Source organism: Mesoplodon mirus (assembly GCF_964341445.2).
Source record: "Mesoplodon mirus genome assembly, chromosome: 16".
NCBI classification, from domain to species: domain Eukaryota; kingdom Metazoa; phylum Chordata; class Mammalia; order Artiodactyla; family Ziphiidae; genus Mesoplodon; species Mesoplodon mirus.
This window is the reverse complement of record NC_138992.1, coordinates 56,000,407-56,018,788: the sequence shown is the minus strand read 5'-3', so window position 1 is coordinate 56,018,788 and position 18,382 is coordinate 56,000,407. Positions and strand designations below refer to the sequence as shown.

General features: G+C 40.8%; 1 protein-coding gene across 1 annotated transcript in view; it reads left to right on the top strand.

The window, feature by feature from the left end:
• STMN2 (stathmin 2) overlaps window positions 1-17,027 on the top strand; it is a 50,423-nt gene extending 33,396 nt beyond the window's left edge. Inside the window, exons 4-5 of the mRNA XM_082600725.1 lie at window positions 8,596-8,787; window positions 15,689-17,027. Coding sequence (XP_082456851.1) covers window positions 8,596-8,787; window positions 15,689-15,748 — 252 coding nt within the window. The 3' untranslated portion in view covers window positions 15,749-17,027. The remainder of the gene's footprint in view (window positions 1-8,595; window positions 8,788-15,688) is intronic.
• Window positions 17,028-18,382: the final 1,355 nt, after the last annotated feature.

Below are 18,382 nucleotides of genomic sequence, written 5' to 3'. Positions count from 1 at the left end.
TCTCTGGGGGACAGAGTTTGATGTAAAGAGAATAGCAAGTGCAAAGGCCCTGAGGTAGGAGTATGCTAGGACTATTCGAGAGATAACACAGAGGACAGTATGGTGGGAGCAGACTGAGCAAGGGGAGACTGAGGTAGGAACTGAGGTCAGAGGTAGCATTTTTAAGGACTCTGACTTCAAATGAAAAAGAAGTTCATTGGGAAGATGAAACCATTTCACTCCTTGTGAATCACAGCCTCTGTTCAGAGAAATATCTGCTTTAAAAAGCTAGATGACTAGAAAAATAAATAGTGTTAGATAAATAGAGAAGACATGAAAGTGTTCTAGATGTAGAGAATGGTTCCAGAACTAAGGATACCCAGAGGTGAGAGTGCAGAAAGTGTGTTTTCAGGGCAGTGGGTAGACCAGTAGTTTGGGCTAGTGGCCTTGGGTAGGGAGTTGGAGAGTAGTGAGGTGAGATCGTGGAGGGCCTTCAATGCCTGGTTAGGTGTTCAAACTCCATTTTATCTAAGAAATGAGGAGTCATTAAAGGCTTTCAAAAATACTCAGATGTCCAACCTAGCCGAGTGACCGGCAACACTCATATTGCCCTGGTTCCATTTCCTTTCCTACAAGCTAAAAGTTTGTAAAGATTCCGCCTACCAAACATAATACATTTAAATAAGTATTAATCAATTCCTTTTGTCATGGTTATAATCAAAGCATCTATAACTGCTAATTAATATTTTTGATTATCTTAAAATAAGCATTCTCTCACTAAATTAACATAATTCTAACTCAAAGTAAGGATAAAGATAGACACAGAGGTATTTCACAGAGGTGAAATATGACTTCTGATAGGGCTTTTAAAACAAAAAGGTTATGAGACCCCTCCCCCTCCAGTAGTACCCTTGAAAGACTTGCTTCTGGGACCTGAGTTTAGAGATCATGTCTGGGAAGCAGTGACCTACCTCGGCTGTGCTGCTGGAGCCTGCTGGATTTAGAGCTGGAGGGCTGCCACGGACTCATCTCCATGTGGGCTCAAATTCACTTTGTGTTCAATGTTTTGGCAGTTCCCGCAATTCCTCACTCCATCTGTTGATACTATTGCAGCACTGACCATCTGATCACTAGGTTAAATGCTCCTCCCTTAGGCTCCTTTTTTTTTTTTTTTTTTTTTTTTTTTTTGTGGTACGCGGGCCTCTCACTGCTGTGGCCTCTCCCGTTGCGGAGCACAGGCTCCGGACGCGCAGGCTCAGCGGCCATGGCTCACGGGCCCAGCCGCTCCGCGGCACGTGGGATCTTCCCGGACCGGGGCACGAACCCGTGTCCCCCGCATCGGCAGGCGGACTCTCAACCACTGCACCACCAGCGAAGCCCCCTTAGGCTCCTTTGAACCAGAATTAATGCTCCATTGATTAGTTGGTACAAGATTATTATAAAAGGAATAAGTCCTTTTCCTGATTTTTTTCTTCCTTCTTTGATTATCTTTGAGAATTCAGTATTCACCTCCATGAGACCACATTATCTCATGAGGTCAGATTTGAAGCTCATTATTTGAAATTAAAGTTTCCATACAGCAGCTTACCCATGTGGATGAAATGATATGAACACTTCGGTTATCCATCCATCCATCCATCTATCCATCTATCCATTTATTCATTCAACAAACATTTATTTAGTGAGAGGCAGCAGAGCTAAGCTAACCATACATTCCAGTTGGCCCAGGACAACCCCAGCTTATTCCTACTGTTTGGTTATCATTATTATTTCAATCTCGTAAGTATCCCAGTTTGGACAATAAATTATGTGATATGGCAAGACAAGCACAGTGTTTAAGAGCATCTTTAAAAGCATAGTCGTTAGGGGCTTTCCTTGTGGCACAGTGGTTGAGAGTCTGCCTGCTGATGGAGGGGACACAGGTTTGTGCCCCAGTCCAGGAAGATCCCACATGCCGCGGAGCGGCTGGGTCCATGGGCCATGGCTGCTGAGCCTGCACATCCGGAGCCTGAAAGCATAGTGGTTAAGAACACATGGTTAAGAGAATGCTTGTGATCAAAGTCTGGTTTCGCCACTTAATAGCTGTGTGACCTTGGGCAAGTCACTAATCTCACTATGTCTTATTTAATCCATCTGTAAAATGAGACTAACAATAGAACTTACATCCTGGAGTTATTGTGAGAATTAAAAAAGTTATTCCATATCACAAACACTGTGAAAGTGTCAGCTATTGTGTAAAAACACATCCAATTGCAACCTCACAGAGATGATGATCTAGCAAACTGATGATTTTATAAAGAAAGCTTCTCATTAACACAGATGCTGAAATGTTACTGTATAATACATTTCATAAATATTTTTAAACATTATAAAATATTAGTTATCAAATTACAAAGGTGGTTTGATAGGTAAGAGATATATAAATAGTTCAGCCCAACTAAAAGTGGCTTGAAAAATTAGTATTATAAAAAACAAAAATGAGGGCTTCCCTGGTGGCGCAGTGGTTGAGAGTCCGCCTGCCGATGCAGGGGACACGGGTTCGTGCCCCGATCCCGGAAGATCCCACATGCCGCGGAGCGGCTGGGCCCGCGAGCCATGGCCGCGGAGCCTGTGTGTCCGGAGCCTGTGCTCCGCAACGGGAGAGGCCACAGCAGTGAGAGGCCCGCGTACAGCAAAAAAAAAAAAAAAAAAAAAAAAAATAATGGGGCTTCCCTGGTGGTGCAGTGGTTGAGAGTCCGCCTGCCGATGCGGGGGACATGGGTTCGTGCCCCGGTCCGGGAAGATCCCACATGCCGCGGAGCGGCTGGGCACATGAGCCATGGCCGCTGAGCCTGCACATCCGGAGCCTGTGCTCCGCAACGGGAGAGGCCACAACAGTGAGAGGCCCGCGTTCCACAAAAAAAAAAAAAAGATGAAAACTTAAGGAATTGAATGATATTGATAAAATCTCATGCTAAAATCAATTAAATTAAAAAGAAAGTTATTCAAACCACTCCAGTAAACTATAATTGGCATACTGACAATACTGGCAAAATCAACTCCAAAGTCATCGAACCTCCGAAAGAAATCTGTGTTGCTTATTTTTAATAATATGGCCTCGAAGTGGACCATTTGTCACCAAACATGATAGACTTACCTTTTCCATTTGTCGGCATCTCACATTGTAGATGGCAACTAAAGTCGAATCCAGTAAAAGAGGGGTGGTTTGTATAGCAATGATTATGAGCTAAAGTGCTGGATTATTCACAATTCAACATTCAGGAAGCGTTCTGCTCCTTAGAGAATGTGACACATGGTCCACAGACTCTTCCCGTGTGTGCAGACCACCCCGTGATTCTTTTCCTAGGAGTTAACCACAGTAAATGCACTACAGCCTCTGGCAGAGGGACTCATTCTAAAGGTGTTTGGATTGCACTCATTTTAAATTTCTTATTATGCTTCTGATTCTTCAACACAAAGTGAATATTAAACCCTTTTGTTTTACATAATTATACTCAATCATCATATTTAACAAGGCTTTATTTGTGACTTTAGCTGGGTTAATAATGTATTTTCATTGTTAACAGTAAAGCAAATAATTAGAGACACATCATCTAACCTACTACCGTAAAAGCACTTAGGTACTAGGGGATCTAGCGTCGGATAAACCGTTCTAGAAGGCAAGAAATATATCCAAATGATGAAAAGGGACAAGAAATAGAGAGGTATGGGGACTTTCTGGCAGTCTAGTGGTTAAGACTTCACCTTCCAATGCAGGGTGCGGGTTCAACCCCTGGTCAGGGAGCTAAGATCCCACATGCCTCGTGGCCAAAAAACCAAAATGTAAAACAGAAGCAATATTGTAACAAATTCAATAAAGACTTTTAAAATGGTCCATATCAAAAAAAAAGAACTTTAAAAGAAAATAGAGGTAGAAATGTGTATACTTCAGAACACATAGAAATAAAAACTAGCGCTATCCAAAATATAGTCTTAAATCTCCTCTGTGTACACAAAGTAAAATGAGTTTTATTATACCACTTAACTCAAATTTATCTTCCATTTCATTATACAGTAATTAAATGCTTATACTCAGTAATATAAGAAATGGTAATGAACCTCTTTGGAAAATTATATAGTTAAAGTGTTCCTAAATGTACAATAATTCTTCTCACCTTCTCATTATTTTTCCCTTCACGTATCTCTCTTGTAATTATTTCAGTGATAACTGAGTTCAGTGTGAGGAAATTTATGCCTAGAATAGGTGTTCACCATCCATGTGGCTCCACTATTACAATAGCAAGATGGAGATGTTCTTCATCTCCTAGAATATCATGCTGGATGTCTTAGCTCTATAAATACTTTGGCTTGACATTCGCATTATACCTGCTGATGATTTTCATGCCCTCATTGTCTATTTCCGCATTTCAGTGACCTTCAACATTAGGTACATGCTATTCAGAAATGTTCCTCCATGGTCAGATCCTTTTCCCTTAAACAATTTATTTTTAACAATGTTTAGCAAGTCCCACCTCTCCAGCCTCCCTATAAGTCAATCAAGATTCCTTTCTGCCAATCTGCCCAAACAATTAATAAAGTAAAAATACCTATTTGACCATATAGCAAAAACTTTACTCCTACTGAAATGAAGGAAAATGCTTCTACTTTTATATATCACATCCTCACACTCATTTTCTGTTTTAAGGCAGTTTTCTGGACAAAATACTTATTTGCTTATTGATAGAAATATTAGAATCAGAACCAGTGAGGCTGTGACTGGGAGATTAAAGCTGTATTCATAGAATCAATTTCTCCCCAGGAACAAAGTTAGAGACGTTATAGGTGGTGATATCTGGATGCCAGGCTATGTAAGAAGGAAGAAGAATAATGACTTCCTGCAGCAGTGGAGTTCCAGAGACCCTAGGAACTGAGGTCAACACCCTCAGGGCTGTTAGCTCCATGGAAAAATGTAAGAGTTGAGTATGTATGAGGAAGAATCAAAACAGGGAGACAGACATATTTTCTTGGTGAGGAATTCTTTCCATAATCAACTTCTCATCCTGTATTTTTTTTCCATGCACTTGAGCTTTAAATATTTGAAACATATATAATTATTAGATCCTACTAATGCATGAGTTGAGGTAATGGTGGTTATAACAATCCCTACCAGTGCGTAAGGAAAGGCTCCATGGAAGCGAGTGGTCCTGAAGGGTGGCCTGGCCCAGTTAGGCAGGTCTTCATCACTGAGCAGCAGCCTCACGTGAGAACATTCTGTACTGCCTTCTGTTTCTGTTTCACCCCATTAATTGTGCTAAAGGAATGCACTTGACACCTAGTCTGGGTAATCTCATTTAGCCCCAGTGGCTGCAAAAGTATTAACGCCATTATTTGAGGCATTTCAAACTGGGTCAAATGCCACACTCCACAAATGCAAGAGACCTCCCTCCTTTCGTGATTATGGGCCCCCGAGGGAGTCTGTTCACACAGACCAAATGTGTCCCACCAAGGCAAGAGATCTGAAAAGGAATTTGCTCTATTACCCTTTCAATGCCAAGGCCTTCCCTTCTCAATCCTATTCCCCTGCTGTCTCCTGACTGGTTTCAGCTCTTTCACAAAAGAAAATTAAGAGCACAAATATAAACATCAAGTTACAACAAAATTTCACAAAGTGCCAAAGTTAATTTGTGCATCTGAAAATTAAAAATGACGCAGTTGCTTCTGGATAACTATCAATGGTAACTCTGTGAGAAAGGGCCACAGAAAAATCCAGGTAGATCCTATCCAGGGCAGCGCTGGAAGCACTGATCTATGGGAGAAAGAGGAGGGGAAAGGGACTTACTAACATACCGAGCAGAAAGTTCACGTATCTACTGGCTTCAGCAGCCTTGGCTGATGGACCGTGTCGTACAGAGGAATACAATCTAAAAGCACTGCTCTAGAGGATTTTGAAAAATTTTGTTTTGCTTTATTTTGATTGATTTGGTGTTCTTTGGTTTCCTGAAGCTGCCCCATCGTTTTCTGCCCATTACAAGAGATACCTAAGGCCCCAGTCTTACCCATAATTCTTGGACACATTGCGCCCTTGTTTTGTGACAACCCAGACTTCTCTCCCTCAAAAAGTTTTTTGGACTTAGGTTACGTAAATTGAATTGAACTTTCTGAAATGAAAGATCAAAGTCATTTCCTCTTACTTCTCTGTGGTGCTTCCTTAACTGTGAAAATTCTTAGCAGTACAGCCCCATTCAGTGTACGTGTGCTGGTGGAGAGGAGGGAGTTAAGGAAGGGCTGACTGTCACCAACCACGAGGACACAATCTACTCACCATCAGTAACTAAAGGAATGTGAACAGATATCCTGCACACGTTGAGATAACCAAGATTCTACATCTGAGTTTAGGTGTAGTGGGAGGTTCAATTGCCATCCTCTCCTGTCACAAGTGTTTTGAGTTTTCCTTTCAATAATAATGGCTGCCGTTTGCTCAGCACTAGCTTACTCCATATTAGACACTGTGCTGAATACCTAGCAAACATTATTTCATTTGATGCTAGCAAATAGTCCTATGAGATAGCTACTATCTTTATGCATACGCCAAAAAAATAATTTCATGAAGACTTTTCTCAGAGAGAAATTTTAAACACACACACACCTTTAGTCAGTCTCTCTTTCCCTGTGTCACAATTCAGTAGTCCTGGTAGCAGTAGATAAGCAAAATCAGTGTAGGATGTTTTACCAATAGTCCCACCTAGAGGCAGGAGGATGAATAAGCTAGAAAATATTTTTTCATGTTTCTTCCAGAAAGGCTCCATTTGATCTTGAACTTACTTTGTGTTAACATTATATCATTTTTCATAGTAGATATTTTGCAACCTATAACAAAGCAAGAATGAAATGGGTCCACTAAAGATGTCAGTGAAATGATTATGGGGTTAAAACAAGAAGTGGGGCTGGTTCCCAGAACTGTCTGTTTAATCTCCAATGAGTCACTAGACATATTCCTGATAAACTTCACAATAACCACATCAACAAAGACTCTTAAGGCTGTCTGATTTTACCATTCCTGTAGAATTTTATCTAAAGAAAAGTTTCTTTCCCTGTCAGACTTCATATTTTTTATACATCACAATCTCTCCAGTAAGGGCCCACGACCACTCCCATCAACTGAAATATCTTCCTATTAATGTTTTTAATGGTAACCAATATTTAGCCCATGAAATGTTTGTTTGATCTACCATTGTTTAGATATTCACATTTACAACGACTCCTCTGAAGCCTCACCTCAGAGGACCAGCTGATCCCAAGGAATTACCCAGGAACTATGGATGTGTAATAATTTAGTCTTAAACCTGGATAGTTCAGTAGTGGGTAAGACTTCTCTTAGCTGCATAATTGGGGAGAAGAAGGTGAATGTGGAAAGATGTTAATATATCCAGGGTCATTGACACAGTTAGAACTTAAACACAGACCTGACACCAAAGCCCATGCCAGTGTATTTTTCAAAAAGTAGGCTGTGAACTGCCTGCATTACAATCACTAGGGATGCTTATCAAAAATGTAGCTTCCTGGGCCTCCCTGGTGGCGCAGTGGTTGAGAGTCCGCCTGCCGATGCAGGGGACATGGGTTCGTGCCCTGGTCCAGGAGGATCCCACATGCCGCGGAGCGGCTGGACCCGTGAGCCATGGCCGCTGAGCCTGTGCGTCCGGAGCCTGTGCTCCGCAGCAGGAGAGGCCACAACAGTGAGAGGCTCGCATACCGCAAAAAAAAAAAAAAAAAAAAAATGTAGCTTCCTGGGTCTTACCAAAGAACTGCATTGTCAGAATCTTGCGGGTGGATACCAGGCCTCGGCATAATTATCAAGCACCCTCTGACTGTTAACATACAGAACCGTATAGCCTCCTGATGCTGCAGGAGAATTACAGTGCACAAAAATGTTTGGGACGTGCAGGACTGGGGTACACAGGTTTCTGAAGTTTCTGCTGCAATCACTGAGCAATCGCAGGGTTTCACAGGTGACCCGGGTGGCCTTGGCATATTCAAGACGGGGCCAGAAAAGGACTTTCTGTTGTCTGTGGCCATATGGAGCTGAAGTTTGCACTGTTCCCAAAGTCTCCAAAGAGAATTTGGTGCATGAAAAAAAAAGGGCAGAGATGGGCATGGAATACAATGAGAAAGTGAATTTAACAACTTGGGGAAAGTTGAAAGGCTCATTGCAGGGCCCAGCCTACAACTGATCAAAAACAGTGAGTCAGGAAAAAGATGGGAACGTGCCCCAATCCTCACCTATTTTCCTCAGGCTTCCATGGATGTTGCCATCAGGTGATTAATTACAGCATTCCCTGTTGCATAAATGCTTAGAAGCAACTTATGAAAACAAAAACTCTTCCAAGAGGGTAACATGCTTCTTCTTCTAAAACAATCTGTCCAAAAAACTCACAGCTGAAAATTCAGCTCACTACATTTCCCCACTCACCACATTCTATAGAAAATTCTAAGGCATGCAGATGAGCAGGGAATTGACAACAGTGCTCAAGGCTAGAAGTACTATTCATTTGAAAGGAATGCTGTCTTGAATCAGTGGACCATTATTCCACCAGGTTTGTGTCTGGGTGATTCTAAGATGTATATGTTTTTCTTCCACAGTCTCAGGAGGCTCAGGTGCTGAAACAATTGGCAGAGAAGCGGGAACACGAGCGAGAGGTCCTCCAGAAGGCTTTGGAGGAGAACAACAACTTCAGCAAAATGGCAGAGGAGAAGCTGATCCTGAAGATGGAACAAATTAAGGAAAACCGTGAGGCTAATCTAGCTGCTATTATTGAACGTCTGCAGGAAAAGGTAATCATAACAGAGTCCTGAGCAGATGCACACATTCGTATGCAACACGGCCAGATGAACTCTCAAATGCCCAGGCACCAGAGACTTAATCAATCTCTGCTGCAGGTGCAGAAGGCACCTAACCCCATGGGCAGGGTTTCCCGGGGTAGCATGGCCTTAGTGGGCACTGAAACATGGTTGAGGAATGGGAGTAGGACTTAAAGCTGGAATTCTGTCAGATTTTCCAGTGGTGAAGAGTTTGAGGGAGGCTGATTCCTGCTTTTCAAATGTATAACAGACTTCAGCACAAATCTTAGGAACCCATCTACTGGAAAAATATTAAATTGGAAATATTAACTATTTCATACAATCAGTAATAAATGACAATAATATATAGTAAAATAATAAATTTAATATTTAGTCTAATAATTAATATATAATATTAAATACGTAAAGGTTTTGTCAAAATATATTTGGACATATTTCCATACATTTGGAAAAACATATTTGTCAGAATATTTATGAACAGCGGAAAACCCATTCCCTCCATGTAGGAAAATCTACACTAAAAGCTAGTAGGGGAACTTCATTTACTCAATTTCTGGCATCCGGGTGCCTTTCTTCTCACCAACCTGAACATATAACTATTCCCATCAGTCAGGATGCACAGCCCCGGAAATCCTCTAGAAATTGTTCTCAGAGCCACTGTGTCTTTTACTCAGGATAATTGTGAATCAACCTTCATCTCTCATCCTAGGCCCTAAAAAAATAAAAGCAAATGGCATTGCTAGGAATGGGGCATGCTGATCTTATTCCAGAATTGGCAATTAGACCTTTAATATCCAGCACAAGATTTATATCAGTCCAAGTGGTGGGATCATTTGGGAGACTGGGATTGACATATGTACACTGATATGTATAAAATAGATAACTAATAAGAACCTGCTTATAAAAAAATAAATAAAATAAAATTTAAAAAAATTAAATTAAATTAAAAAAAGACATATCAATCCAAGGCTACCCAGGAGCATTACTGTTTTTTAAAATTACGCATACTCAAACACACAGCAGATCCTTCTTGATTTCAGTTGTAAAATAGTTCATAAAATTTGCATATTTAACTATTATTTCCAGAAGTGCTGGATTTTAATGGGCAATTTATTTCTGTCTGTGTATTTTTCTTCACCCACCCCTCTAGCCAGCTCCTTTATTCTCTCTTCTCACTCTCACCCAGAATTGGTCTCCTCCCTCCATGCATACATACTTGCATACACACTTGCATGTCTACATACATGCATACATACATACATACATGCATACATACAGTTTGTCCTGGAAATAATCAACCTGTGGAATGCTTAATATTCCTGGCATCAAGCTGCAGAATCTCCAGGGGTGGGACCCAGGCATCCATATATTTTTTTTAACTCTCCAGATGATTCCAGCATGCAGTCAGTTTTGAGAACTAGCGGTTTGTAGCTTTTTCTGATGTAAATCTCAGCTGACAGCATTTTATCCTGTGCTGAATGATGCAGCCCACATCATTTTTAGGGCCACATTTTCCCTGGTATTCCATAGCTAAAGAGACACTTTTCAAATCTAATAGAATCTTTGACCAGTGACGGCCAAGATTTGTTATCTTCTCAGTAAAGTGGAGATTATCCTTAGAGCATACTAACTTTACTTCCATTTGATGTATTTTAAGTACATTGTAGATTTTTTGTTGACATATGGTATATGTGTTTGTATGTACTAAAACTATTATGCTTCTTCCTAAAATAAGACAAAGTTAGTTTTTTATTGTGACTTTTTCTGAATGAAATTACTGCAATGAAGTTAGAAATTAAAAAGAGGATCAATAATAATAATTATGCTGAAAGTGCATGAAACTGCCAATATAACATAAGCTTTTCTGGAATCTCCCGCATCAAAAGATAATTATCACTGAAATGACATCTATTAGTTAGATAGTCATGAGGTGACCACACTAAGTGCCCACCATTTTGACAGCCCTCACTGGCCCTACCGATTAGCCAAGAGATGTGATACAATTCCACGTGAGCTTTTGCAGCAATCTGCCTACCACCCAGCCCTCAGTCCCCCTCCTCCTCAATTAATCGAATTGAGCATTTGAGCAGAGCATGTCCCTCGATGGTGGCTACGATGGTATCCTCAGTGTCATTCACTGATGAATTCCCACAGACCTCTCAGAGTCTCAGCCATGTTAGCACAAGGCCTTTAGATAAGACTGAAAGCCTAAAGCAAAATCAATCCCGGTTGCATTTTAGAACCTACTGAAGAGCTCTTTTAATTGCGTGAAGGCTAAAGACATATGCAAAATAATCTGGATATAGAAAGGATAAAAAATGTTTTTTCTTCAGGGAGTAACATTCTGTGATTCTTTTTCTAAGAGATGATTTTGATGATATATAACTCTTTAGATAGAGATTTCAACCATTATCAATTTCCGTCTGTTGTAACCTTTCATTCTTCTCATCTGACTTTATTTTCTTTATCATTCTGATTCACGAATGCTATTTGTGTAACTATTTCCTATGGAATATATCTGATAAATGAATAATGAAAGGAAAAAGAGGATTAAACTAGCTTTCACTGATTTCTCACTGTAGGCCAGGCATTTGACACATACTATGGAATTTAATCCAAACTACAGCCCTAGAAGGAAATACTGTTATCATCCCCATTTCACATCTAAGGAACCTGGTCCTTAGAGAGGTTAAGCCATTTGGCCAAGATCACAAAGCTAAGCAGATCGCAGAGTCTCAGTTTGAACCCATGTCTTTTTGACTCCAAACTTTTATACGAAGCTAAAGCTGTAACTTTGGCCATCCTAAAGCACTGCACAGTAAGCAGATTTGGCAGCGGCATTGGATGTTGATAGTGCTCCCATGACCAACGTCATCTTCATGTATGAAAATGTGCTTTCCTGCACTCCTGACTCACTCCTGACCCCTCTTTTGTATTGCAAGCTCATAGTTATCAGCAAAAAGGATTCTGATGATGTTGAATTTCATCTTGCATTTAAATACTCATATAATAGGATTTCATGGATTGGAATTGATACCCTAGGTCATCTAGTTCAAGTCTTTTGTTTAGATTTGATACTTAGTGAGGTGAAGGGGATATTAAAAGATAAAGTAAAAGAAAGACCTCATATTTCTTCACTTCCGGTACAGAAATCTCTCTAATCACATTTTCTCCAAGAGTCAGAATTTTTTCCTAAAACCATCTCTTACACAATTTTGCATATCAAAAGAATAGTTGCATACAAGTGCTTAAGCACTATTATATTGATGGGAGCAAGGGGGTAAATTGTAGAGAACATTGTAAATTTAGATCTGCTTCACTCTGTCTAACCCAGCGTGTCTGACAGTGCCTGGCAAATATTAGAAGCTCAATAATGAAATGAATATTATCGAAGAATAGACTTGACCTCTTGATGCGCTTTCTCAGAGTGTCACAACTTCCTCAGTAACCTCTTACTCAAGGTCTGACAATTGCCAACATTTTGCTGATTAAAAAAAAACAGACTATGTTGAAAATTACACGCCCCCTGCATATCTGCCTTTGATTCTTCCACATTTTTATACAAAATCACATTACAATTTTGAGTATATATTTGATGATTTGAATGTAAGGTTTTCAAATAATAGATTTATTAAAATGCCTGAAAATAAACAATATTTTTCCCAGAAGCTCAGCATTTATTTAAATTTCCTTTTTTTTTTCATGTTATCTCAAGCTCACAGATTATATTTGTTCTTTCCTATGGCAAAATCCATTTCTTTGCAACTAATTTTGAGCTGAGTAAGAAGTGTGCTCCAAAGTAGCCTACTACTACTGATTATAATCTTTCCTGTTATATTATAAATTTGAGTTTATATGAGTCTTTAGACTTGAGGCTGGTTTTTTTCCTAACATAGTGATGGTCTGGGCTTTCTCTCAATTTTTGTCAGAGCTCAGGTCTTAATAATTAGTTTCTTTCTGCATGAGAAAAAGATTTTATGGCATCTTTTTCCTCACCATAGCAGAACAAAAAGAAAGAAGAGTCAGCTGCATTCATGCTAGTTCCCCTGTGACATTTCCAGACAGGACATGATTTCTCTATACATGCTTTTTCCCTCTTCTCTTCATGGCTTTTGAATACAGACAAAAAGCTCATTTAAACCAATTAAATAAAATTGCTTTTGAACTCTTTCTCTAGAATCAACTTCCTGTTTACTCTAACTCTGTATCTTTGAAAGAAATGTAGGGCTGTACATGCCTTTCTCTCCCAGAACCTACATTTGAAAAGACACATTTTTCCACACAACTATAAAATTTCCTCCTCACGTTCACATTGAGGCTACATAGCAGTGGTTGAATGGGGGCTGTATAGCCAGGCTCCCTGGGTTGGAGTCTCAGCTCTGCTGCTTCTTAGTTTTGTGATCTTGGGCAAGTGACTTAGCCTCTCTGTGCCTCAGTTTCTTCATCTGTAAAATGGGCACCAGAATAGAGCCTCCATCACAGGATTGTTTCAAGGATCAAGGGAATTAATACAGGTAAAATCTGTACCTATGCAGAACTGGTACATATTAAGTACCTAATAAATGCTGAGTATTATAAGGAACCTATAAGCAGAGACTCCTTGAGATTAATAGAGCTTAATGATAAGATTTACTTTATAGCTGGTCAAGATCATTGCCTCTGAGCTAAAGGAATCTATAGAGCAGCAGTCCCCAACATTTTGGCACCAGGGACTGGTTTCGTGGAAGACAATTTTTCCACGGACCTGGGGCGGGGGGTGGAGAATGGTTTGGGGATGATTCGAGTGCATTACATTTATTGTGCACTATATTTATATTATTATTACATTGTAATATATAATGAAATAATTATACAACTCACCATAATGCAGAATCAGTGGGAGCCCTGAACTTGTTTTCCTGCAACTAGATGGTTCCATCTGGGGGTGATGGGAGACAGTGACACCCGAAGTGTGTTGCTTATGTCCAGTCTACTCTGTAAGATGCAGCTTAATTCTCACTTGCCACTCACTCATAGGGTTTTGATATGAGTCTGCAAGCAGTTGATTTATTATGGTCTCTGTGCAGTCAAACCTCTCTGCTAATGATAATATGTATTTGCAGCCGCTCCCCAGTGCCAGCATCACTGCCTCAGCTCCACCTCAGATCATCAGGCATTAGATTCTCATACGGAGCGCACAACCTATATCCCTCGCATGCGCAGTTCACAGTAAGGTTTGCGCTCCTATGAGAATCTAATGCCGCCGCTGATATGACAGAAGGCAGAGCTCAGGCGGTAACTCAAGCCATGGGGAGCGGCTGTAAATACAGATGAAGCTTCGCTCGCTCGCCGCTCACTTCCTGCTGTGCAGCCCGGTTCCTAACAAGCCAGGACCAGTACCTGCCTGTGGCCTGGGGGTTGGGGACGCCTGCTATAGAGCCACAGAAAATTTCTGGAGCTGCAGGGGGAGAAAATAGCAATATAAATAATATTCTAAATAGAAAAATAAATAATACTAATAACAATTAATATTTTAAAAATTCAATTTCAATTTAACACCCACTTATTTATCACCTATGATAGGCAAGCCCATGTGCTTATAATCATCCAAGGCAGACCTGTGTACTAAAAATAGAATTCCACCTTTCCTATCAGTTCCCTGCTCAGAGAGTTTAGTTCCCAAATCAAGTTTAGTGCCCCAGATCCTCATGTAAATAAACATTTATTGATCATGCACTATGTGCAAGAGAACCTGCTGGGCCCTGTAAGTGGAACAAAAGTGAGAAAATGCAGCCCTGGCCCTCAGCGGGCTTCTAAATAAGCATCTGCCTAAGAGAGCTGATGAGACAAGAACAGAAATGACCAAAGCACAAGTTAGAATAAAACGGCTGTCACGTAAAAAGGGAAGATTAATGCAGGTTTTCAAATGGAAAGTGAAATAGTTTTCAGTCTTATGAAAGTCTTCACGGAGAAAGAGACAACCGCTACAGGGATTAAAGAGTCTGTTTACTATCTTGGTGGATAGAACTGGAAGACTAGGAATCTCAAGCCTTGAAAAGTGCATGAAGACACCTCTGTTAAACCGAGAAATCAAGCAGGCGTAGGAGACGGGTGGAGGGTAAGACTGGAGAGGTCATTTGGACCCAAGTTTTGTTGTTGTTGTTATTGTTTTGCGGTACGCGGGCCTCTCCCTGCTGTGGCCTCTCCCGCTGCGGAGCACAGGCTCCGGACGCGCAAGCTCAGCAGCCATGGCTCACGGGCCCAGTCGCTCCGCGGCATGTGGGATCTTCCCGGACCGGGGCACGAACCCGTGTCCCCTGCATCGGCAGGCGGACTCTCAACCACTGAGCCACCAGGGAAGCCCCTGGACTCAAGTTTTGAAAGACCTTGACTAAGGGGTTAAGAATTTAGGAAGTATACAAAAAGTCTTGTTCCTGCATCTCATCCTCCCAAAGTGTCCACTGTCCATTATAATCCCTTAAAATGTTAGGGAAAAGGAAAAACGCTGTTCAAAATGATAGAGAAGACAGGATGATATTTTATTGCTATTCTCTGGATTTATACAGTAGTCCTAATAGTCAAAATTCTCTTAATCAAATAATTTTAAATATTTTTTTAATTCTCTTAATCATATGATCTTTTGTTCATCATTTTAATCAAATACAGTGATAAAATTTTTTTAGACACTATTAGTCTTCTATGATCTTCTGTAATGTGACCCTTATTGGGTTCCACGGTTTCCTTTCTTTGAAATGAGAACATTTCCTAAAGGTAGATGCTAAAGGGGGTTACTTCCAGTCAAGCGCATAGTAGTCAAATTAGTGGGCGGGCCCTCCTCGTTGTCTGTGGACCAGGCGAGGCTCCTGATGTCTCGTCTCCCTTCGGTGTTTTTCAGGAGAGGCATGCTGCGGAGGTGCGCAGGAACAAGGAACTCCAGGTCGAACTGTCTGGCTGAAGCGACGGAGGGTATGGCACGCCCCACCATTAGTAAATCCCCCTGCCTATATTATAATGGATCATGCGATATCAGTATGGGAAATGTATGACATGGTTTAAAAAGAACTCATTATAAAAAACAAAAAACAGAATCAAAAATAAAAAAAAATCAATGCGGTCTCTTTGCAGAATGTTTTGCTTGATGTTTAAAAAATACCTTGGATCTTATTTTGTAAATACTTACATTTTTGTTAAAAAATACAAGTATTGCATTATGCAAGTTATTTCATAATCTTACATGTCCTGTAACAGGCTTTTGATGTTGTGTCTTTCCACTCAAATGAATTTGCTAGGTCTGTTCTTTTTGAAGCTCCCCATGTCTGACTCCATTCCCTGCCCTTTTCATTCCAACAGAAAAATGAGGTCAATAGACAGTCTTTGGTGCTAGAAACCCACCATTGCCTACTGACCTAGACAGCTTGGTAATCTCTGAACTTGACTGAGACCATACCTAGATCACAGGTATTACAACTCCACACAAATCACCACATTTGTCCGCTCATAATCTACTAACTGCCTAGGAACTACAAAACCAGGCTAAGAAAAACCACTACTCGTAGCATTTACTTCTGCTTCTACTGGATTATGTGCTACAAATGTGCTTTGGCGTTAGAAAGGGATGGATGAAAAAGACAGATCTGAGATCAATCTGGATAGAAGCAAAAAGCTGAACCTTTTAAAGTGCTGAACACAGATCCTAACCCAAATGGTTCAAGCAGCCGTGAAATCGCTTTTCATGAAGTGGGCTTATTCTCTAGTTTAAGTTCTTTTGATGGAATGAATTAATGTGTCAGGTGGCTTATTTGTGGATGCCATGATTGATGATGTTCATTTTAAGCTCTTACCTATAGTACAAGTACATGATGCTACTGAATATTTTTCCACTTGGAAACTGTGAGCTGATTGTTGCATTCAAACACACACGCAAACAAAATCAAAAACACTGCGGACTTTCACTTAAGCTGGTCTTTCTTCCCCAGTGTGAGGCAATCCTGCCTATTTAAAAAAATATTTATATATATTACTCCATCTATGAGGGCTGATGCAGTCAAGGGGGCTAGGCAGGGCGTTTGTGCCAACTGAGAGAATCAACAGATACCCACCATAAGTACCTATCGCAGTTTTGAAGTCGTTTCTCCCCCAACTCCCAACTCCCGAAGGTTGCTGCCTGCATATTTACTCTTCATTAGTGCTATTTTCCTGTATGTCATTGTGAGCAAGCTGTGATTAATAAAGAATTGGAGTTCTGTGAACTAATACAGGTTTGGTCTGTTCTCTTGCCCCTCCATGTGTCAGACCCTGGAGTTCAGCTTTTAAAAGGGTGGCTGTTGGATTAGGCAATCTCAGAAGCAAAGACAGTAATTAGAGTTTGAAGGAAACCAGGGCCCTGCTGATTCACTTCCCTTCTGGAGCAGCAGGAAGTATCACTTTTCTCTCTCCCTCTGACAGTCCAACACAGCAGGAGAGGGCTTCAATCTGTTCCCCTTAAAAACATTCAAAATTGAAAGAGATACCACAGGTTTAGACTGATAATTCTGCAGGAGACAGCCCTTCTCAAAGAGCTTGGAAGCTTCCTGGCACAGTCTCACGTTCTCCCACGCGGCCACAGGACACCTTCCCCAGCCTGTTAAAATGTGACTTCCCTGCCATACTGCCGAATTTTGCACTGCCAATAAACACACTGCACACACGGACACAGCGGGGGCGTGTCAATGACCCAGATGGATACTGCAGGACCAAAGGAACCACATCCAGATTTAGCAGAAAATCATAAATAATTGAAACCACACAGACTTATGAATAAGCAAACTGAGCTATTTGTCCATAGGAGTGCTAACAAGCCAAGTTTAAGGTGGAGGCCACCTGGTCCCTATCTTGAATATCCTTTATTTGTGGGCATCTAACACTGCAACCATTGATACACATCCTTAAAAACATGAATTCCATGATCTTCCTTTCAGAAGTCAATCAGAGCTTCTGATTAGCATAAAATAAACTATATTTTCACACTGATTTTTATGTTGCTTAATTCAGTAAACATTACTTGAAGGGCTTCCACTGGGCCAGAACCTGTGATTAAGCCCTGGATTTCCTCAGGATTACGTTTAAATTGTGTATATGACTTTGAAATGTTCTTTAAAGAAAACTCACATAATCCCATTGATTTGAAGATTCACCCTCCTCTCATCTCTTCTACTCTCAAAAATGTGTGAAACAGCTGAGGACTGATAAATGTCATTCTCCTCCCTGGATCAGGCACCAGACTTTACAACACTTCAGAGGAGAAAGCAGAAGTAAAAAAGTCTACCCCTCGCACCACCCCTCCCACTGAGGGAGAGAATGAGAAGGGAGACACGGCACCCTTGACTTTAGCAAGCAGTCATCTCTTGCATTCCCAGGCTGGACAGGACAACGGTCCTTGACTTCTAATCAGGCAATTTGCTGAAAACTGCTGAGGCAAACAGAGCCTAAAGCAAAACTAGCATCCTCAAGTTCCCCCCAATTATCCCAGATCATCTTAGATTCCTCTCTGTCCCCAGTGCCCACCTCCAAGTGACCATCAAAGCAGGACTGATTTGACTTCCAAGTTGCC